This window comes from Cheilinus undulatus, linkage group 2 (assembly GCF_018320785.1).
Source record: "Cheilinus undulatus linkage group 2, ASM1832078v1, whole genome shotgun sequence".
Taxonomy (NCBI): Eukaryota; Metazoa; Chordata; class Actinopteri; order Labriformes; family Labridae; genus Cheilinus; species Cheilinus undulatus.
Window position 1 is genome coordinate 41,239,662 of NC_054866.1, and position 24,140 is coordinate 41,263,801.

The following is a 24,140-nucleotide window of genomic DNA, read 5'->3' on the forward strand; positions in this document are numbered from 1 at the left end:
GGACTGTTGCTCAGTGGTCCAGAGATCTCTTTTCAAATCAAAGTAAATTTAGCATTTCATTTGGAAATCAAGGTCCCAGAGTCTGGAGGAAGATCAGAGAGGCACAGAACCCAAGATTCTTGAAGTCCAGTGTAAAATTTCCTCAGTCAGTGATGGATTGAGGAGCGATGTCATCTGCTGCTGTCGCTCCACTGTGTTTTCTAAAGTCCAGGCCTCCTTCTTCTTAAAATCTTTATGGAGATTCTGAGTTCGGTTTCCAGCAGGATTTGGCACCTCACACTACCAAAACTATCAAAAGCTGGTTAAATGACCGGGATATTCTTGCGCTTGATCGGCCAGCAAACCTGCCTGACCTCAACCACATAGATTATCTCTGAGTTATTGTCAAGAGGAAGATGAGAGACACCACATCCATAAACACAAATGAGCTGAAGGCTGCTATCAAAGCAACCTGGGCTTCATAACACCTCAGCAGTGCCACAGGCTGATCGCCATGCCACGTTGCATAGATACAGTAATTCATGCAAAATGAGCTCAAACCAAGTATTGGGTGCATATAAATCAACATACTTTTCCGAAGGCCAACATTTCTGTATTAAATTAAATTTTCCCTGATATTATAATTTATTAAGATGCACCTGTAGTTTGCTGCTGGTGGCCTACTGGTTATGTCCACTCACAAAATTTGTGTACAGGTTGTTGTCCTCAAAACAGGCGGCCCAGTTCAAGTCTGGCCTGTGGCTCCTTTTCCACATCATTCCTCACTCTCTTTCTCTTTAATTTCCAATTCTATCTACTGTCCTATCCTGACAAAGGCATTAAAAAGCCCCCAAATAAATCTTTGAATAAATAACTGCTCTGCTATACCAGGGGACAATAACAAATCCTGTGATATAATGGCAGTGTAGCTTTGTTAACCTTGACAGTTTATATTCTTTGTGGATCTATTTTCCACTCTCCTTTAATAGCACCATCCAAGGCTACGTAGCAGGGAGTCTCATCTGTCCATAGTTAGGGAATGGACTGCCTTCATGTGCTCACCATGATTTACTGCACTCCTCCAAGGGAGTAGAAGTATATCTCTCAGCTGTCCGCTAATATCTTTATGCACTGAAGTGTGTTGAATGAAGCCATAACATTCTTCAGTGTGACAAATGCTCCATTAGAGGGTATACATTATTCCAGATTTATACAAGTAAAACATCCTTGCATGCTATTAGCAGAATGTCAGGCATCATTGTTGGCAGTGAATCCTGAAAGCAATAAATGAACAATGAGTTTCACTTTTTTCCTCTTTTAAATTAGTCCAACTGTGCCCAGTATGCTGCTGACAGAAAAGAGGAAGAGAAGATGTGCGATCACCTCATCAGTGCTGCTAAACACAGAGATCATGTAACGGCTAACCAGCTAAGGCAGAAAATAGTCAACATCCTCACCAACAAGCACGGTGCCTGGGGGACACTGGCCCAGAGGTAAGCCCCCTCACACTATAACAAGTTCACCTTCACACTAACAGGGGCCATGTTTAGAAATCAACATGAACCTGAGCCGTGCTGCGTTGGATCCAACCTAGAGGACAAAAGTTACCTGTACTCAAAACTCTGCGGTGATGAGATTGGACCACCAGCTAATGTCATTTTCCCAGGATCCGATAGGGTCAGCCATCAGGTCAGCAAACGCAATTACAATGTGGAGTGGCTTAAACCCCTGGGGACAGCTGATTGGCCGGTCGTCTCACAGAGCCGGCTAGGGGAAGAAGGGGAAGAAGGGGGTTGGGGTGTTTCTGCGCTGTTGTCCAGGCATTCATTGACCCTCTCAGAAACACAGTCCAGCACCTGGTGGTAGTTGCAGTCTTCCCCATGGGCCCTGTTAAAATAACCGCCGGCTCTCCTGGGCTGCCTCTCACTTCTCGCTTGAATCCACATTCTCCCACTGATACAGACTGGAAGGGCAGGATCAAGAGGTAGTTAAACTGGACAAACAGAGGTGTTAATACTTTAGGAGGAGAAATATGAAAATTGTCTTTTATAACAGCCTCCATGCTGTTTTTATTGTGACAGAATAAGAACGCTTTGTTGCTTTACCCAATTATTAATCATTTTGCTCTAGCTGTAGTTTTGCAAAGCATTTTACTTATGTAGCACATTCAGTGTGCACAAAAACTCATGGAGCTAAGTACAAATAAAAGGAATGTCCTCAGGTTGATAAAAAATATCAACCTGCTTTCAAAAAAGGCAGAAAAATACTGAAATATTGATGAAGTAGTAACTTTTTAAGATCATACAAAAAGAGAATAATATTAATTTTTAAATCAACATTAACACAATGAAAAGATATTGAATAGTATAACATCCACAGTGCTTGTGCTGTTCAATGTAAAATGTAAAAATGAAAGCCCAGGGACAGCTGTAGCCTCGTGACATGTCTTGTTTCTTTATTTATAAGTAATCTGACAAGTCATGTTTTCTTCTTTTTGCATTATATCCTGATCCTGGTTACACTGCTCCAGACATTTTTCATCCCATGTAGCACTCACCCTCTTTTTTCTAAATCTATAAATCATCTGGGAAAAATAAAATATAGTTCCATTCCACCTAAAAAAAACCATGATTGATAGCCAACTTAATTTTTTGATATCTAGTTGTTCTAAATGCTCCCATCATTGTGAAACCATCATGTTGAAGATCAGTAATTTTCACTCCTGCGTCAAAAAATAAACGCAGAAACTGTCCGATGTTTATGTTTGTGACTGTCTCTACGAAATGCCTCATGCCTCATTTCAATAGATATGTGAAATTATACCTCATTATTGGATTTAACAACGAAGAGATTCTCTCTCTCTGCCACATAAAAACACAGCGTCTATGATCCGCTGTTAGTAATAGCAAGTTTCAACTTTATTCTTGAAATTTTGACTTTTTTCTCGTCATTTGGACTTTAATCTCAAAATTGTGTTTTAACTTTATTCTCAAAATTTCGACTTTATTCTTGAAATTTCAACTTTATCCTCGTCATTTCGAGTTTAATCTCGACTTTTCTGAAATGATTTTCTCCTTCGAAAATGGCCCTAATCCTCTTCTGTACCAACACATCCAATACCTGCTATACCGAATTACTAGACAAATTTTGGTGCATCATTTTGGTACCCACCCCCACTCCAAAGGAGAAGCACAAAATACATAATGTGAAGAAGTTACACCTGTTTCCTTTACTTATATGTTCTATTGTTCTCTTATTTCTAAATAATTTACAATACGGAGACAGCTTTTACTCAGCTGCTGACTTTTAATACAGTTTTTTCTCTTGAGGCTCATTTATGCTCTACGCGCGCATGAAAATAGATCCGAGCCTTATGAACTTTACAACCATCAATACCCTCAAACTGCTGTGCATCTATTATGTTGGAGTAAAAATTGTAAAAACAAATCCATTAGAGGTTGTCGTCCCTCACTGAGCTACTTTGAAGCTGCTCCATTTGTCCCATAGAGTGAAGACAGAACGGTCTGTCCTCTGCTCAGCTGTGCTCTTGTAGTTGTCTGTCTTTGTAGCAAGGTGAACTAACATCATTTATATTTTTGGATTTTCTAATGACTCACTCATTATTCGTTTAGATTTCCTCAGAAAACTCAGTTAGTTCTTTCAATATTTTCTTTTTCGTTGTGTTTGCTACTCTGGGTTGAACTGTTGGCTGCATTGCTCAACACTGCCCCATGGTTGGCGGCGGTGTTGCAACATTTGATTCGTATCTGTAAGTTTCCAGAGAACGGATCAAAAAAAAAAAAAAAAACAGACAGAAACATCTGTTTGTATAGTATGTGCTTCAGACGTAGAGCATTAATGAGCCTTTAACAATCGATTCAGGCACCGTTTAGGCACCAGCACCACTGTTTGTTTGAATAAAGGCAAAAGCCAAAAATAAATCTTTAAAAAAACATTTATTGCAACATGTCAGTTGCAAGGCTACTTTAAAAATGCATGAAGACAAGAACCTTTTCAAGACCACTCACACTGGAGAATTTGCCTGCACAAAAGCAGCCTCTCTGTTAAACAGTAGCCTGGGATTTCTTCTTTAACCATTCAAATACATTTCAGATGTTTGACCTTTCTCTAAAATCAGGTTTGTTTCATACTTTTACTTCTCTCAGTAAAGGTTTTTATGCCGGTGTTAGTCATGGATGATCATGAACTGTGTAGTGTCTGTATTAACTTAATGGAGTTAAGTGTACTGTTTATAGTCATAGCTGTCGTAAAGGCCATTAAGTTGATGTGATTAATTTCAGAAATCTGATAAATTTGCAAAAACGGTTGAAAGTATTCAAGATATTGTCAAATTAATATTTTGGCTGTGACTGGAAAGGTTGCAGTGTTCAAGTTCAGATTTTCATAAAACTGACTGAACCACAGCAGAAGTACCCGTGACAAAATCTATTGGATGAATTCTGGGCTCTTGTTCAAATATTTATGGAGCCCCTCTCTCAGAGGCATAGCATTAGCATTGAAACAAAAGGTTATTGAGCGTGGGCGCATTGTAAATGATACGGCAAAACTTCCAACAAATTCAAATTTAATGGTAACCTGCTGGTGAAGAAAAATGATGCAATATGCTCAGCAGCTCAAGGCAGTGTTGCAGTTCAGCAGCTTAGTCTTATTCAATGCTACATTAACTTTCCCATTTATGCTGCTCTTGTAAAATATAAAGCCCTCAAGCATTTGGAGGTGGCTGTCTGTTATGTCTGCATGTGTGTGTATGTGTGAGAGAGGAAGACAGAGAGAGACTTTTGTTGTTAATGTTTGTTTTCACCCTCATGCACAGAAATTGCTTTGCCTTTTACTCCTAAGTTTTGCCTGGAGACATGCCAAGGGATATTTATCATTTGTGCAGAATATATTATAAACAAAATCATTCCTGGGCAGACAGGAGACTAAAAACCTAGTGTAACTTAAATGTTTATATATGTTTTTGTTTTACTATTGCTGTTTAGGTTGATGTATCCATCACCAGCCTTTCCTCAAGATGCAGATTCTCTGAAGGCAGCTCCATCTGAGCTTTTGTTTTCTTTGAGGCAAACTTTGTAAAATATTGCATTGCAGCACATACAGCAAGGAAATGATCTGTAAGTTTTCCCAACAGCTGCTCTGCAGACTTATGATCAGACTGAGGAATAAGCAGATCAGGCCCTGTGTTGCCCCATTAGATCATATGCTTGCTTGATGATGAATGTCCCCCTGTATGGAGTCAGCATAGGAAAATCAATAATCCTCAAATTGAAACAGTATAGGGTAGTATTGATCCGCCGTGCTAAATCAGAATGAGGAGGCTTTGATACATCTCTCCAAGACAGCTCCCTGCCCAGTAATGACACACTATCAATTTTAGCTTTACACTGATAAATCAACTTGAAAATTGGATGTCAGACTTTTTTCCAGGGGGGGAGTGATTTTCCCTGCCCTCTGCTCCCCTCTGCTGTTGACCTCTGACACCTGCCAGTGGATTATAAAGTTCAGCCTCGTCTGGAGTGAAAGTAGATGTCAAGGCGAGGCTGATGAATTCATTGAAGAATAATGTCCACCACATTTGCAGTGTGGGATTGTGACCGCTCCATGACCAGCTCATTGTATATATATATATATATTTTTTTAATTTTCTTCTTTTTTTAAATTTTATATCTGTTTATTGGTGTCATGTTCTAGTAGTGGGGCAGCTGACTCTTGATCACTGAGTGATTCTATGCCATACTTTGCATGAGCTTGTCCCCTACTGATAATTGAAACATGCAAAAATAAATGTTAAAGGAGCAGAAAGAGACAAACCTTTTGTTCCCATGCTGGCGTCCATGTCCACATCATCAACAGCATCCCTGACAGGTGACAGAGGAGCCTCCCCTGGCCTCCACAGCAGACCTTAACCTTACCTGACTGGTCTATTGATTGTCAACATTTCTTCTGTATAATTACTTTTTTGAAGCAGAGGAGAGAAAGGGAAAATGGCGGCGTATATTGATCTGTGGCAAGGCGGTGAAACAGCCGTTTCCCTTGACTAACAGTGAGTTTCATCTCTCACACTTGATGAATGGTAACAATCTCTCTGTGGATAATAACTTTGTGATGGAATGAACCTTTTTACTCACGATGTGCCCGAAGTATTTTGGCCACGCCTGAAAGGGTTATCAATTCTAATAGAAGTCTGCTAACACAAAAGGGGAGGACATTTACAGGGCCTTACAGCCTCTGAGGGCTCAGCATCTGATGACCCCTGCGAAGTAGGGAGAAAGGGCAAGGTCTCTGGATGAGCCTGACAGTGTAGACAAAATCAGACTGACAGTATCATAAATATAATATTATTCAAGAGTGTTTTCTATTGAAAGCCAGTGTAGCATTATACCTGTGTCCTTTCTTTATGTGGTATTTTCGCTTCTATGTAGAATTAGCAAGAAAAGGTTCAAGATTAAAGATGAATTATTGCACTACTTTTCTACCTTTTAACACAGATCAAACCTGACACGTCAGAAAGACTGTTTCATATATCCATTGAATGGAATTATTTCACATTAATCTCTGAACTTCCCTCACAAAGCGTTTGGGAAGGGCGGGCCTTTTCCAGAATATCTCAGTGGGTGATTGAATGAATGTTCTGCCTGTCACATTCATGACGAGCCAATCATAACAACAACAAAATAAGATAGTAGACATGCGTGGCTCCAGAGCCATGGCAGAGCTTATCTGTGGCTAAAGTCATGCTGAAGCCTATCGGAAGATGTGCAAAAACATCCTCTCTTTTAAGAAAGAAGCTTTTGATGTGGCTCTCTGCTCTTATTGAAATAAAGAAATGTGGTCAAGGTCTGATTAAACTGCAGTTTTTCTACAGCTACATTTAAGTTATTTACTTCCGGCTTACAGTTTAACTCAACCCCCCTCAGAAGAATCACAAACTCACGCCAAAGCAGGTCAGCAGAAGAGCAAAAAAATCTTTTCAGTCATTAAAAGCTCTCAATGTGGCTCTTTATTTAGTAAAGGCATGTGGTCCAGTTCTAATAAAACTCCTGCCAAACCATAGCTACACCGAGCTAATGGCTACACTGGCGTCATAATACAACAAAAACCCCAAACAGTGCCGATTGGTCAGATCTGTTTTTGGTTCAGCACAAGCGATGTGGATTAGAGCTTTTCAAGATGGATTTGCCTAATGACAGACATGACGTCTGGCCAGTCTATGTGCTTTGCAAGGTTAGTTTCCTGTGATCTAAATCAAATTTTTGTGTCATGCTTGGTCAAATTATTATATGGATCATGACTCATTGTGATGTCGTAATGAGCAGACTATCGGAGTCCCTGTTTTCAGACATAGACAGACCGTTAACAAAGGACTTGGTTGGCTTTTTTCACATTTTGTGGGTTGGTAAATAATCTGTAACCTTGCAAAGTTAATGGATTGGCAAGAATCCATGTCTGTCATCAGACAAATCCATCCTGAAGAGCTCTAATCTGCACCAGACCTGAAGACAGGTCTGGCCAAGAGTCATTTGAGGAGAAGCTACGGGCAGAGTTAAGTTATACTAAAGGCCTTAGTAATGGCTGCTACCAGTGTAGAAATGAGCTTGGATGAAGCTATAGAATAGTGGCAGTTTTATCAGAACTGCCTCACGTTTCTTTATGAAATAATGGTGGAGAAGACGTTTTCACTCTTCTCCCAACTGGCCTTAGCATAAGTTTTAATGAAATTGTGTTACACTATTCATAAACTGCGGCAGCGGTTTTACTGGAGCTGTGAGTACAGCCTCATTTTGTCTTGTCGCTCTGAATTGCCTGTCATGAATGTGAAAGACAGAACGTTCATCCAATCACCTCCCAAGAATTTTAAGAAAAGTCCTGACCTTCTGAAATGCTTTGTATGGAGGGTTTGCTGATTAATGTGAAATATATCCATTCAATGTATATATGAAACAGTCCTGGCATGTCAGGTTACATACTCTGGGTACACAAATGTATGTGCAAAAATACTAAAAAATGGGTTCTTCATTATATGTCCCACAGATATGCACAGTTAACTAGCTAAACATTTAAAATGGGATCTTTTTGTCATTATCATCAGAATAATGAGTCGGTTGAGCTAACTATTAAAATTTTATATCAGTTCAGGTCCACAATTTTGATCTTAACTGTAACGCAGCCACCCACCACTTGAAGCCACTGTAGTCATCCTTACTGACTACTGCCTTGCAGCCACAATGCCCCTTATCCGATATAGACAACTGCTAGCTGCTATAGCAGCGGTAGCCTCTCTTAGGAACAGCACAGTTTTGTGCAGCACTGTTTGATCCAGAAAATGTGGATAAAGTTGTCCAGAGTCTGTGTCAGGTTGTGTAGGAATGTGGACATTAATCTGCAAAAAAAGGATCGAAGGCCTGTAGTGCTAGTACTGCTAATGTTAGCCACATTAGACAAACCAATTTAGCATTGTTATGCAAAATTTTACTGTTGCAGTGTGAAGCTGGTTTACAGAATGTATTTATTCAAGTTTAGATTTGTCAACTTATTCAGTTATATTTTGCATTTAATCTGTTAAGAAATTATGTGCCCAGGAACATCATTAACAAGTCCCCTTTAAAGAATAAACCCTAATAAAATCAATAAAATTTTATTTACCCATTTGAGTTATGGATTGTCCACTGGCTTTGGTTATTTTATTCTCGCTTTATAAACAAAGCTATCTGGCTCTGGCTCTGGCTAACCTAATTCCCTGCATAAGCTGTTTACTCTTCAGCCAGTTATCATGACAGGGGTAAAATGCATCTAATTTGAGGACACATTGGCACCAATAATGTTTTTTATCCCTCAGTGATAACATGTTATTGCAAACATGATGCTGCTTTGTTCTTGCAAGCTGAGATGTGCTCCACTTGCATTTGTTCTTGACCTTCACTGGGCACTCTTCCCTTGGGGCGCTCTTAACCTTGCACACTGTGCTAATTATCTCTGGAAAGAGGCCCATTCACACAATCATCAATTTCATCGGGTGTTGAAATTGAGCTGGGCATCGCCTGGCCGTGCCCCATTTCCGATGAAAGATGGGGATCCACAAAGCTGGCAATCCAGGGGAGTTCACCTACAGTACAGTACGGCTTCTCATCCCTCGTCTGAGCGCGTATTCGTCTGTCTTCATTACACCAGATGACCTGGAGCTAATCTTGCTGCTGCTGCTGCTGTTTCCCTTTCGTCTTTGTCCAATGGCCTTTCCTCAGTCTGTCTATTCTCTATCACTTAATCTACAAAAGAAAAGTCATCCCCAATAACTAGAAGCATGCTGATCTTAGCTTGGTGTCCTCACGCCTGCATTAGTGTTGAGTGTAGTGATGATAAGAAATGGCAGCATTGAGGAGATGAAAGTCTTGTGTACCATTTGCAGCCTTCAGTGATAATCTGATCATGATGTTGGACATTCAGTTGGCCTGAGCAGCAAACTTGATGTGTTTTTATGGAGGAAATCACTGGGATTTTTTTTTCTTAGTTTATAGGTTACTTTGAAATCAGTGGGCTGAGAAATGCTCATCACCATATGGCTGCCAGTCACCACTTCATGGAGCATTCTGTCTTTTCATTTTTTTCAGTCCAGCTGCAGTATTTCGACCAAAATGACATAAAAATGCTGATCTTGTTTTAAGGCAATGTTAAAGCATTTTAATTTGGTTTGATTTTGTGCTGCAGGATTGTTTTATGATGTGTGGCATCCCAATGATGAAATATTTAATAATAGTGTTAACTTCATATATGTTGTTCCTCTCAAAGTGCAAACAAATTAGATTATTTGGATCACAGGAGCAAATCAATCCTGTAATGTCTATTTGTCTAAGGAGAGATTGTTCCTTACATTTGGTGCTAGACATTAGGTAAGTATTTTACTTTCATCCCTCCTATAAATCCATCAACACTAGCATCCCAAACTAATTCCTTGTAGGTTTCTTAACTCATCATCAGAGCATCATAGGATGACTGAAAAGGAAAGAAAGAACCACTTGTCCTCAGAGTTTCACTAAAAACTGACATGTGTTCGGTGTTGGTGTGTTTCCACATGTTAGTGTGTGTTTGTATGTGTGATGGAAACCAGTCACTGCATCTCTGAATAGAATTGTCTCTGATTACTGGCATTTATTATAATTACCCCTTACTCATGTCACCAGTGGAAGCTTTTTAAAGGCGTATAATGGTGTTTTATTCAATCAGCGTGTCCCTGTCCTTCCTCCTAGTCGCCTCACACACTCATATTCTCTGAGCACAAATTGCATAAAAAGGAAATCTTTAACCATGAGAATCTCATCTTTCTGCTGTCCGGCCCTTCTTATATTTTGGTAATCTGTTCTGGTTAAAGTTCATTAAAAACAGGAAGCTACTGAATGTTATTGAAAACAGATCAATTGCTCCAGTTGTGTGGCTTTTGAGCTACGGTAAAGCTACAAGGCAGTTGAATAATTTTGAATTTGTGTGGTGGACTGTGTGGTTGAGTACTTACTTGTATATACCTCAAGTATTTCCATCAGTTTTCAAATGAAGAGACAGCCTTCATTTTTATAATTGTAACAGGACATGTCTTGTTGCGGCAGCCGCTGTGAAATACAGCGCCTACAAAAAGTTTGTACCCCCTTGGATGTTTTATCCTTTTATTTTATAAATCAATAACAGTCAACATAATTTGGGCAAAAAAACCTCTTTAATGTCAAATTGAAAACAGATTTCTTCAAAGCAATAATAAAAATATGTTATATAAAATAAATGACAGCATAAATATTCGACCTCCTTTGAAGGATCTGACCTACTTCAACAGAGGTCCAGCCAACTGGTGCTAGTAGTCTAACATTTAGTTAAAGGGAATCACCTGAGTGCAGTGAATGTGTCTCAAGTGATTGTAGTATAGAGAAAAGCTTATTGAAAAGTATAAGTCAGGGGATGGATACAAAAAATTCCAAGGCACAGAGCATCCCCCAGAGTTCAGTTAAATCCATCATTAAGAAATGGAAGAAATATGGCAAATGTGTAAATCTGCCAAGATCAGGCCGTCCTCACAGGTGTATCTACTAAATACTAACCTGAAGAGGGTGAGTTTTATGCAGTAAAAAATTTTACGTCACATATTTTTGTTCAATTGACATTACTTTGTAAAAATCAGTTTTCACTTTGACATTAAACGTTTTTTTTCTACAAGCCAAATCATATGGACTGTGAGTGATTTATAAAATCAGTAAAAGGGTAAAACATTTAAGGGGGATGAATACTTTCTATAGGCACTGTAGCCTCCATGACAGACACAGTTTGCTTATTGCTGCAGTAGAAATGCTGGATGTTACATAAGGAATTGAGAGCTACTACCGGAAGCTGCCATTCTATTGCTGTTTCTTAGTCATGATTTGTGCTGTTTACTTTGATCGCACAGGGTTATTTCCTGCCATTAGCGGAGCATTTTGTCACCCAGGCTTCCTTCATAACAATGCTGCCCCACTGAATGGCATCTAGAGCCCCACTGCTCAGCTTCACTCACATCCTACTTTTTCTTGTCATTTGAAATTGTGGACTCTATTCAGCAATATCTATACTCCATAAGATGCATTTTGCTACAGTTTTTTGTTTCATGGATGAATTTCACCTTATGAGGGAGAAAAGCAGCAAAAGTGCCCTTCCTTTTTTGTCCTGCAAGTGACCCTTTATTATTTCGTAAGTAATTCAAAGTGCAAACTAGGAATTGCCACCTATAGCTGGACTCAATCACATGCACTGTTTGCTGAATAACAACACAAAACATGAGCGCTGCTCTGTTTTAACAGCAACATTAGGAAGGAGCCTCCATTAGCTGTCAAAAACATCCCTATTATCTGGAATGATTTGATAGTTTCCCAAAAAACTGTTATCAATCAATTTATTTTCATTTGCCTCCCAATCTTGTAATGAATCCTGCTTTCCAGCTTCCCCTCTCCTGTCATCAACAGAATGCATTCCCTGTAGACTGTTGTGTGAGATCTGGCAAGTCAAAAACCTCAAAACTCTCTGAGGAAAGGTGCGTTTTAAATACCTTTCGAGGGAGAAGAGAGTAGACGATAGTCCTTGCACACATTTATCTTACTGCACTTAGCAAGTCTGAAAGCATCCATAAATAATGGTGCTCCTGCTTCCTGTAGGTTATCAGTGCTGGAAAATTAGCTTTTAAAATGCGGTTTGAAATCCATTTAGGTGATTGATGGGTGACGGGACTAATAAATTTTGCCAGTTTCTAGGAGGCCGGCTCCCAGCCATCCTTTACGGCTGTCATGAAGCCAGACACATTTGATGCAGAGAATAAGGAGGTCTGGTGTGAACTCTGCTTAATAAAGAACGCTATAGGATTGACAATTTGTTGTTGTTACACAGACAATACAGACATCCAGCTATCTATAAATTACCCGTAGCATCAAAATGCACCTTTGACAGTTTCAGGGATTTGGCTGGATTTTGCTCTTGCAAATATGGAATAGCATTGTATTGTCAAATGTGATTATAACATATGGTTTTGAGTTTTAATAAGAATTAAACTTTATAGTTTTCCTGTATTTCAAGCCATGCCTTCAGTCATGGGTGTGCTGTTCAGTGGCTCAGTGTCAATTCCTAAATCCCCTGTATAAGAGCTCAGCAGCTCCCAGCTGTAGATCTTCAGCAGGAGTTCAGTCCGCTTGTGCACCCTGGACCACCCTGAGAGAGGACGTTCTACAGCACTTTGGCAGGGCCTGAATCCAGTCTCGCGTTGACCACGCCGTCTAGAATATCACAGGTCCCGATCAAACAATAAAAAAAAACCAAATTCAAACTGGAACCATCTGCACAGGACAGAAGTAGGGGAAATGCTGGCATGTGACTCATTAATGAGTCATAATAACTTGTGGTTTTGGTTTGTTGTTCTTGTGATTGCTGTAAAGATTAATGAAGGTATCTTGGCTTAAACCAAGGCTCTACTCAAATGAGCGTCTTTAAGCAGGCCGAATAAAATGCATCCCATGCAGTTAATACTGTTGTTAGGAAATCTTCAAAGTGGTGGATTTATCCCCCACCGGCATCTGCCGTCTATTTGCAGTAAGAATTAGGGGACATAATCTTCAACAGTAATCGCCCAGTTGCCTCCAGTGGATTTACATTTTTCACACTGTGTAATCTTGCATTTACAATATCATTTACGTGGGTTTCTCCTTTCAACCCTCTGACATCTCTCTTTGACTCAGTTAAGCTTTGAGGGAGATTGACAGGGGACAAGCTCAAGGCGTTCAGTTTTGCTTTGCATACAGCGGCTCGAGATACTTTGTGCATACAATGTGTGCACAGTTGCATGAACACCCACACATACACACACACACACCCTCAATTTTGATTGATACTTAACTGAAACTGAGCTCTTGTTGCTGTCAGAGCTCAGCTAAGTCTCCTGAGCCCCTTGATTTCTGACATTTGTAGATATTATATTCATGGTGCAGGCAGGCAGTATTTTGTGATGTGATCCCCTGTAACACTTTAATCTGTTTAGACTGCTTCAGTACTGTTGCAGGGAAGGGGGTACAATAATACAATGTAATAGACGGCTGCCTGCCAAGGTCTGACTCTATCTTCATGCTCTGAAGAACCTCTTCTTGGATTTGGACACACGGTACAAGGTCCAAGGTTTTACATGGAGCTCTGATGGCTATTAATAGACTTAAAATATGAATCTACTGATAACAATTATGTATGAGGAGTGCTGTTAAAAAGTTCTCTTTACAGTATACAATACATAGAATTAAACTTTTATATTAAAAACCAATGTGATGGAGAGGTAGCTCTGCTTTTTTTAGTTAAAAGAATCAGAGAATTGCTTTGTTTACACTTAACTCAAAGTAAAATGAATAACCTCATGCCAGGTTAAAGTAATTAAGTCTAGTATTATTGTCAACTGCACACCGAGCTCTGAATCATTACAAGTTTTTATGTGTTGCTCTTCCCTGTTCAGGTTAAATTAAAGCATTAACTTGGCTGCAGTTACCTCTGAAAGGAACACAGAGGCTTTCAAACAGCTCCAGCTAGTGCACAGTTGGAACAGCAGCACTTAGTAACCTAATGCTAGCCCTGTGCTTAATGGTTTGCATTAGCTGCAAGCTATAAAATTATCCCAGGTCCTCACTAATGTTGGAATAATCATTTACAAAGATGGTTACCACATGCTGGAACTGTTTTCTTCTCTTTCTCTTTTTTTACGACCCTAATTCGCTGTTATTAATAATGAATAAAAATGCAATTTTCTGTCGGGTTGCTCCAGGGCTCTGGGAATCATTTCAATGAATATTTCAGCACATTATTTTAATCATGGCTCCACATATGCAGGGAGGGGGTTCGTTTTATAGGCTCATGCCTCAACCGCCCCAAGACCCCGATCATTAAACCCCACGCTGTCTGCGTTGAGGTTCCTACCTTTGATTTACAAGTCTTGTTAAAAAACATTGTAAAGAAGGAGGCAAGCTGTGCCATTTATACTTGTAATTTGATGCTGTATTTGTTAATGGGAGTGCCTGTGATTTATGTGTGCAGCGGCTGCTGCTGCTCCCTGCTGTTCTGATGCTATAGGCTTTAGCTGTGCTAACATCAGTGGACCTCTGCAGAGAATGCCACTAGTCAGCCTAATAAATCTGCCATTGGTAGCCTGAGTTTCCTCCTCAAGATGTTTTCCCTTGATAAGGAAATAGCTTGTGTATCCAGACTATCTCTGAGGGGCGTTTGCTCCATATAACCTATCTTGCCTTCTTTTCTCTTCCACAGTCAGCTGCATGACTTCTGGCGTCTCGACTACTGGGAGGATGACCTGCGGCGAAGGCGGAGATTTGTCAGGAATCCATATGGCTCCACCCACTTAGACGTCACATGCAAGTCCCTGCATGAATATGGTGAGTTTAGGATTTTGTTTTGTGAATTCAAATTAGGAATCAGAAAGATATAGAACATTGTCACCTAAAAATAAGTACAGACTATGGGTGTAGCCTTCAACACAGTGGGTTTCAACAGGTGGTTCGGGACCCAAAAGTGGGTCGCAAAGCTGTTTGTAGTGGGTCCAAAGGCATGCCATGAAAAAACTGTGGGATAAAGTCCATGATGTATGGAAGGTCGAAACAGACAGATTTGAGTATACTCCATTTTTTCATAATAATGAATTTATTTTAGTGGTTATCTCAAGACCTAAACTTATTTAACTCATTTTCCTGAAGGAAACAAAACTTGCTTCTCATTTTAAGGTGTTCATTTTTCAAAATATCAAGAAAGCAGCCAAAATTTACACCTCACCACGGGAAACACAATAAAATGCAGTGCATTCTTGCATGTCAGTTAAGGGTTTTAATAATGACACACTTGTCCTGTCTCTTCCTTAAGTCATGCTTTGTTCCATATAAGGTACAAATTTCAATATTCTTTGTTAAAAACAAGTTGTTGAGAACCAGTTGGGAACTACTGCTTTAAAGCATTATCTTGAAACACACATTAAAAAGGAACAATAGTTATTCCACAGGCTTGTCCGTGTAGATTAGCATACTGCTTATGAAAAGTTAAGGGCCATGGTTATAGGTAGCGTATTTATGAGTCATGTAAATTGAACATGACACATACTTTTTATTGCCCTTTTTTATTTCCATTACTGCGCATACTGAAGAGTCAATTGGATCTCTGCCTTTATTGTTTCCTCTCTTTGCTTGAAACTTTTCTTATTGACCTCGGCAGTCTCGTAGTGTTGCCCACCATCTTGTGTCAGTTCGCCTTATGTCATGCTACAGCGACTTTTAAAGGATAGCAGCTCAGTGCTATTAAAGACCCTTGGCCTTTCTGTGCTGCCTCTAATTGAATAGCAGAGCAAAACTTTATAACATCACAATGGCGATTGTTATCGACTCTGAAATTAACAGAGTAAGTGCCTTTTCACTTAACAGAAAACAGGCTTTACATAATGGTTGGGATTTCCTTTCAAATAACTGCAGACTTAGAGCAGCACAGTATTCTCTGACCTCTTGCAGTCATAGTGTCGAGTCACTGGAACCAAACCGTTGGCTCGGCTTAGTATGTCATCTGGCTGCTCAGCTCTAGCTCTGCCACGGCTACAGCATGAAGATCATGGCAGTTCTGTAGAAAAACACATGCCAGCTGCTGTCCCGGCTGCAGGTGGCCTATGTGAGATACACATGCTGTAATTGCACCGTCTGCTTTAGAGTTTGTGGCAGTTCCATTATTTTTTAGGTATGAGCTAATTTTGCTGTTTTTGGTGTTGTGTTGATAACGTAGAGAGGAGAGCTAAAGAAGAAAGCATAGCTTTCACCCTTTTAATCCACCTTTAAAAGCAGAGAGGCTTTAAAGAAATTTGGATCACTTGCATATAAACTATGTTGACTTGCATCAACACTAACTACAAGTAAACTGTACATATCAGGAAAGCTGTGGATCACAAAGACAAACAAAATAAATCTGGACAATCTTCCTTTCATCTACATTTCTACAAAAAAGAAGCCTTACTTTTCAAATTCTGATTCTGAGCTCCTAATAATTGATTAATGTAAAAATGATAAGATTTGGATTCAGCAAACGCCTTTTCAGTTTGTTGCAACTATTTGGTTTGATATTTACTTGTATTTTCTTTCTTTTTTTTTTGTCATTTTAGTTCTGATTCTTTTGCTCACCGTTGTTGTTATTGAGATTAATTCAATTTTCATTCAGTTCACTTCAGTTCAGTTTAATAAGAAAAATCAAAAACACCCCTGAGGGAGCTTCTTTGACTTGTGAAGGCTGCAGTCATATATATGAAGTATAGTAGTGTGCTATTTTGTTGTGAAAAGACTGACTTGTCTTTTAATCTTTTATAAGGAGCAGAAAATATTAAGTCTTCTAAGCCGAGGGATCTTACAACTTTTTGTTGCTCAAAATAAACCTTTTTTTTTCTTTACTCTTTAACCAAACATTACTTTAATGTTGCATCATAGGCCACTCGTTCCTGTATACAGCTCATCATTGGTAGCTTATTTTTAATGGGGTTTTTTTCAAAGTGTGGAAGAGGTTGTTACTGAAGCAGTTAAATCCATCCACATCCATAGTTCCATCTACTTCTCCTGAAGTGACTGATGTCTTCAAGACTAAACTACAAATACATATCATGGGTTTTTTTTTAAGTCCTGATCGCTAGATTATGCCTTAAAACCATTTGTTTTGTTTGACATTAATACTCCTGTGTAGTTGACTGAAGACTTGTTGAAGTCCTGCTGGCATGCGGTGGTTTTAATGAGCGGAATAATGTATAAACTTGTCAAGTGAAAGGGATCGCCTGCGGTCGGATGGCCCTCTTGCTCTCCACGAGAGGTGAGCTGCACTTTCAGGCTTTTTCCAGCGTGCTTTGATGTGGTTGCACAGCGGAGGCCAGGTTTTGTTTTGAGTTAAAATAAGAGGGATCTTTTGTTCTTTGCAGAGCTTCAATAGCATTCGTTGGCAGTGACAGTTGGCAGTTTTTGTTTTAAATGTGCAATGACAATTTATTTTTTTATTTTCCATAATGAATACTCACTCTTTATTATTATGGTATTAAAGATAGGACCTGTCTGTAGCAGATAACCCTGATGCACAGGCTCAGAGGTTGGGAATCTATCAGTAATAACATCCAGACTTTTTTTCCCACATTTGACAGGGACGCTATAGAACTTTTTAGTAGGCTCCCTGCTGCATAGGCTCCAGGGTAAAAAAAAAAAAAAAACAGGGGCTTGTTTGAGTTGGCCCTGGAGAGTCATTACTAAAGCTTTAAAATCTGGGACTATCGAAGAACCAGTAAGTTGTCCAAATTGAATACATAGTTTCTGTTTTGACAGCAAGAAATGACAATTTATGCTCAGCACCGTCCTGAGTTTGACGAGGGCAAAGTTACACTGTTGTGTTCACAGTAAACGTCAGTCTTACACGCTCACTGGGGGGAAATGAAAGTGAAGAGGAAAGTTTTTTCTTTTTTTCACAGTAACACTTTAGAGAGTGAGTTGCCTGCATGGTTCCTGACAGCATCTTACTGTCATGCAATTTTCTGCTGTGATGTGAAGAATTTTCTTATTCTAGAAGTTGGATCACAGACATTTCTAATGATATTACCATCAAAGTGGCTTATTCATTATTGAAAAAAATGCAAGAGGGATTGCTTGACCAATTATTTTAACAAGTCTTAATTTGACAATGACAGTATTTTTTTAAACAAATTTAAATATGACAGTTTAAGAGCTATAATTCAATGCTCTACCCTCTATGATTGTATTAGATTCTTTACATCAGTGTTTCTCAACTTTTTTTTGTCAAGGCACTTTAAACATATTGAAAATATTAAGTCGCTCATGTCAGAAGGTAATTTAAAAAAACAGCAATTTAATCCTTATAACTGCCAAAAGATTTATGTCGTAATCGAAGTCATAGAATTAAATTGGTGGCACTTTATTTTAGTGGGTTTAATTATCTAGTCATTTTAAAGTAATAAGTGTAATTATCTGTTATTGAACAAGGTGGTAATTACCTAATAATAAGTTGGTATTTTACTGAATAACTCTGTAACATTAAGGAAGTATTTACCTAGTAACGGTATTATCAAGTAATTCTGTATACTATTATGGCAGTTCTTTGGTAATAAGGTGGTATTTTACCCTAACCTTAGCCCTCATGATACTGTGGCAGTTCTCTGGAAATTAGGTGGTATTTTACCAAGTATTATCTTAGAAATAAGATAATTTTCTATACACATCGCTGCTTGACAAATCCCAGATAATTTCTTTATTTTGGACCACTAGATTAAGACCTTCCTGAATAACGTTAAAGTAATTTTTTAGGGTAAGGCTTCGGGTAAAATGCAGGGTATGGGTTAGATTTAGGGTAAAAGCGAAGGGTAGGGTTAAATTTAGGGTAAACGCGAAGGATAGAGTTAGATTTAGGGTAAAAGCAAAGGTTAGGGTTAGGTTTTGGGTTAGAGTAAAATACTACCTAATCACCATAGAATTGCCACAATATTAAAAGGAATTACATGAAAATTAATACATTATTACTAGGTACATACGTCCTTAGTATTACCATATTTCCGATTTGTTACTTGTAAATACCAACTTTTTAAATGTTATTATCACTCATTATAGTGTACTTTAAAAATCAAAGAACTTTTTTCTTTATGATCAACTTTATGTCTTTCTTTAACGCATTACAGTGCTTTTATATTTTAAACATATTTTAAAATATTTTTTGTTTATCATGCATTTTATTCCTTTATTTGCATGACGTCATTGTAAATGAGGGCAAGCCCTCAATTATTTGTTTTAATTCCTGTTGTAATTGTTGTAATTGTCCTGTTTAATTGTTGTAATTCCTCAAGAATAAGGTAGTAATATTCTTTATTTACCCTTACTAGATAATAACACTTACAACTATAAAATTACCAGGTAATTAGGGCCCATTGAGATTAAGTGTTACAGATACAGCTCTAAAGCACTCTTGTAAAACTATTTAAATGCCCAGGATGGAAAACGGGGTGGTTGTGTAGACCTAAAAAACACACTTTGATGCATTTCTCCCTACATGAAGCCCTTCCTAACTGAAAAAACTGCATGACCCCTACACTGATTTAAGGATCATATGAGACCATTTTTATTATTTATGCAGGGATATATAATGGTCTGCATATTCATGATAATTCTAATATTAATAATATTAAGTATTTTGATGGCACCCCTGATGATGCCAGAAGGCACCCCAGGGTGCCACAGCACCCCTGTTGAAAAAAGATGCATTAAAGAAAATTTCAGTAAGCTTTCTAAAACAAGAGCACATTTTTCTCAAGGAAACTTTCGTTACAGGATAAGCTGCAAAACACATGCATCATGTATTTAAGCTTTTAAATCACTTTATTGCAGCGTGTGTGAGTGTGTGAGAGAGAGCACATCCATGAATGTGTGAAGGGAGGTTAAACTCGGCCTCATTGTCTATTAGCAGCATTGACAGCTTAGCCAGCACTTTCTGTCTCTGCCCTGTGCCTGTAATAACCTGCCCTGTTACAGCCAGCCACGGCCCAGCATCAGAGTATATTGTTAGGTGATTGGAATTGGGCAAGCATGAAATGGAAGTCACGTTAATATTGATCCAAGTGTTTAACGGGGTGTTTTACCTCCGGGTGTCCTTGCTGTCTCATTTTCAGGTGAGCAGCTCCTCTCCGAGCTGATTGCCCTGGGCTCTAGATCTTTATAGCTCTTTACTGCAGCGGCCTCATGATGGGATTTTAACCCTCTCCAGCTGTATCGCACCCATATTAAACTGTGACAAAGGACATTAGAGCATTTACTAACATGCAAATCCTCCGGTCAGGATGTGAGGACTATCAGACAGTGGTGTAAATATTTTGATGGTTGTTTGTAACCTCTGGCAGCACAGTAGACACGCACCGCACGTCCCAGGATATTGAATAAAGATCATGCGAAGAGGAAGCGTCTGCACCGTATAAACTCCCCTACATCAAAGTGATAATATTTACTTTTAAAGTCTCAAAACACATACACTGCAGAACGGATGGCTTGCATCACAGGAAGTATGAAGCTGTCATTTTTCCTCCGCTCATTTCATCTCTCAGTGCAGAGTAGATTAAAAGTGAAGAGACAGAGGGCAGAATTGCATCGCCATAGCAGTAATGCAATCCCATGGACAGCACTTTTTCTCTGTATGTGGAATGTGGAGCCCGTGGAGAGGGAGCGTAGGAGGGCAGGATCTCAAACAGATAGAGTCATGGAAACGGAAGACATATATTTACAACACGTTTAGAGCTCACGTTATATGGTAGTTTGAATGACTGCACATAACACTGATGTACAGTATGAGATAATAAAGTAAATAAGCTATGCATCTGGGGCTTCTGCTTATGCATGTTATTTGCAGAGATGTGACAGAATGAGACATAAAACAGAATAATTCCTGCAAAAGCTCAAGAGTTAAAGCTTCTTCTCCGAGTCTTTGTTTAGAAAGGGTTTTACATCGATGTGTGTCTTAAGCTGTTTCAAAAATGTTGCCCAAGTTATTGAATTTTCCCTGACGTCCGAAAGAATTCATTCTTTCCAGCATCATCCAGGTCTTTCTTAGCTGATCAGACCACTTCATGAAAACCCGTTAAAGCGAGCAGCTAAAGGTATTTGTGTTTTATTTATAGTCGTATATATTGAATTACCCCAAACATTTGTGAAACTGTATTTTTTCTTACTATAAAGAAGTACCCATGCACGTTAGTGTAAACTTAAGTGAAACATGATGGCGGGGATTTCTTTTTGAGGAGTGGCAGTGAAGCGTGTTTGAGCCTGGGTGTATAATACATAGGAGACTCAGACAAATTCATGCTTGCTGGCTCTGCAGAGGCCATAAAAATGAAAGGCCAATGCCACAAACTCTCCAGCGTTGCACTATACATGAAACACTTTGGCAGCTGTTTTATAGTTGATTCAAGAGTTGTTTAGGCCTTTCAGGTCTTATCTATACCATGCTGAATAGTGCTACAACTGGGCACCATGTTTCCAATTTGGGCGTTTGTAACAAGGATGAAGATATATTTGCTTGGGTTTAGCTTACTCAAAATTAGTTACAGTAACTTGAAAAACATTCAAACTTAAAATTCTTTGAAAATATTGCAGTAAAAATGATCTCCCTGGTTATTCTATCAAAACATGAAGATTTTTTCTCCTGACCTAAAATTAGTATGATCTCTTACAGTGTGTTAACCTGTTTCACTAATTATATAATCCCCAATAGAAAGTAAAAAAGCTTTGACATGTTGTCTGAAAATGTCTTTGTTCCAAACAGTGCATTTAAAATGCGTTTCTTAAGTGTATTTTAAAAGTTTTGGTTCATTTGTATGGCTGTGGAGGTGTTTTGTAAAGACCAACACAGAACTTCAGCAATGACAGAACATAATCATATCAGTAAGTTCATGTAAACTCTCTCTTATCTCTTGAAATCAAAGTGAAAGTTTTACTTGGACGTATTTCACTAATGAGTTTTCAAAAGTCCACCAAAGGTGTCCCTATATAGTTTGTCTTTTTTTAAATTTCATATTGCATGAGTGATAGAACTTCTTTAGGAGTCAGATCTGTGTTGAAGGGACGTCATTCATAATCAAAGTGAGCAGGTCTCCATCAGCCTGAGAGTCGTCACCCAGCAGGGTCACTGTAATTTGTGATATACTTTGCCAACTGCAGTTCATGCTGTCTGACATACTTTAAGCTCAGTAACAGAAGGAGAGGACCTGTGAGATCGCTGATCATGGCCTCACCGTGCCTCACATGGCCTCTCATGGCTCTGCCTCCTAAGAGTCAACATGGCCTAAAACTGCTGTGAGGGGCTGATAGGTATGTAACAAGTTTGATAAACTGCTCACATTGTACGGTTATTTCAATGAATGCTGGTTGATAATACTTGATTATGAGATTATAAACTGCATAGGTGATTTCCCTTACTTTTTTTTTTCAAATTTATATAAGTTTTATCATTCTAATAAGAAATTGATGTTATGACACTAAAATATTTCACTTTACAAATGTCAAAAGTTTTGCTTTCTTGAAGTCAAACATACAGTTGTACTTGCATTGTTTGTATTTGTTTTATTTTTTGGGTAATGTTTTATAATAACATCACACTATATAGCATTAGTAAAGCATCTAAAAATACATAAACCAGCATCTATAAGCAGAGTTATTTGGTGACGCTTTACATTATCAAAGCATTACTATATACTTTACTCGTTATTGGTAGGTTTAATTGTCATTTTTATCAGTTTAAGTCATAATCTAATTGTTTATAGACATAGCTCTAAAGTTAGATATTTATCCATCAATCCATCCATTTTCTTCCACTTGTCCTGGGCCTGGTCATGGTGGCAGCAGGCTAAGCAAGTCAGCCCAGACATCCCTCTCCCCAGTGACATTTTCCAGCACTTCCCAAGGGATTCCGAGGTTTTCCCGGGCCAGATGAGATATATAATTTCACTAGCAAGTCCTGGGCTCACTCAGGGTCTCTTCCCAGTTGGGCATGCCCGGAAGACCCTCACAGGGAGGCGGTCAAGAGGCTTCCTAATCAGATGCCCGAACCACCTCAATCGGCTCCTTTTGAGACAAGGGAGCAGCAGCTCTTCTTCGGGCTGCCTTGGATGTCCGATTTTGACTGTTTGAACCCAAAACCCCATCTTTCAGGTCATTACTTAAAGCTCATGATCATAAGTGAGGGTTGGAATGAAGATTGACCGGCATACAACATATGCAGTTCTGCAGATCCTGCACCAATCCACCTATCAGTCTTAACACCAGTCTAATGTTACACTATCTTTTAGCAGATGCTTTTAAAAAAGACTATATCTGAGACAAAGGTGTTCATGCCGTTAAAGACCTTGCCGAAGGGTCCACACTGGATACTGATCATGCATAAATCCCCAGATGAACCCCAAATCTCCTGTACCAAAGTCAGCAATGAAAACCACTGAACTAGCCTCTTGATTGCGAAGCTGATTCCAAAGAGTCAATAATGCACAAAAGCCATAAGTGGACATACAGTATATCCATTCTTTTTTTTAGGTTATCCAGTAATAAAGAGTAAATTTAGGTCTTTTCCTCAAGATTTCAACTGCTGTATCTCCTTTTCCAGGATTATAAAAGTGGTTTTCCCTTGATAATTAGAAAAGTCCTTGAGAAATTGCCAAATTTCCATGCTGTTTGAGTAAAATAAAATGTATTGGGGTGCAGATGGCCTAGCAGTTAGGTCACACCCCCATGTACGCAGGCGGCCCCAGTTTAAGTCTTGCCTGTGACGCTTTTCCTGCATGTCCCACTCTCTCATCCCTGTTTCCATCTGTATTCACCATCCTCTCTCTGTAATAAAGGCAAAATGCCCCAAAAATAAATCTTTAAGGAAATATATGCATGTTTGCCTTCTTTAATAATTACCTTTTTGAACACATTTCTTCTGTCCTGCCTTTGTTCAATCAAGTTTTGTTCATTTTTGGATCCAAACTGTAACATCTTGAAGAATTTGGGTCTCGATTTCTCATAAGGAAATGGTGGTGGGTCCTGATGCCCAACCAAATGGTCTTGTTTCCAGGA

General features: G+C 38.9%; 1 protein-coding gene across 1 annotated transcript in view; it reads left to right on the forward strand.

Moving 5' to 3' along the window:
- Nucleotides 1-24,140, forward strand: part of nbeab (neurobeachin b) — a 333,968-nt gene that overhangs the window by 214,351 nt on the left and 95,477 nt on the right. The window contains exons 38-39 of the mRNA XM_041798435.1: nucleotides 1,306-1,472; nucleotides 14,794-14,918. Coding sequence (XP_041654369.1) covers nucleotides 1,306-1,472; nucleotides 14,794-14,918 — 292 coding nt within the window. The remainder of the gene's footprint in view (nucleotides 1-1,305; nucleotides 1,473-14,793; nucleotides 14,919-24,140) is intronic.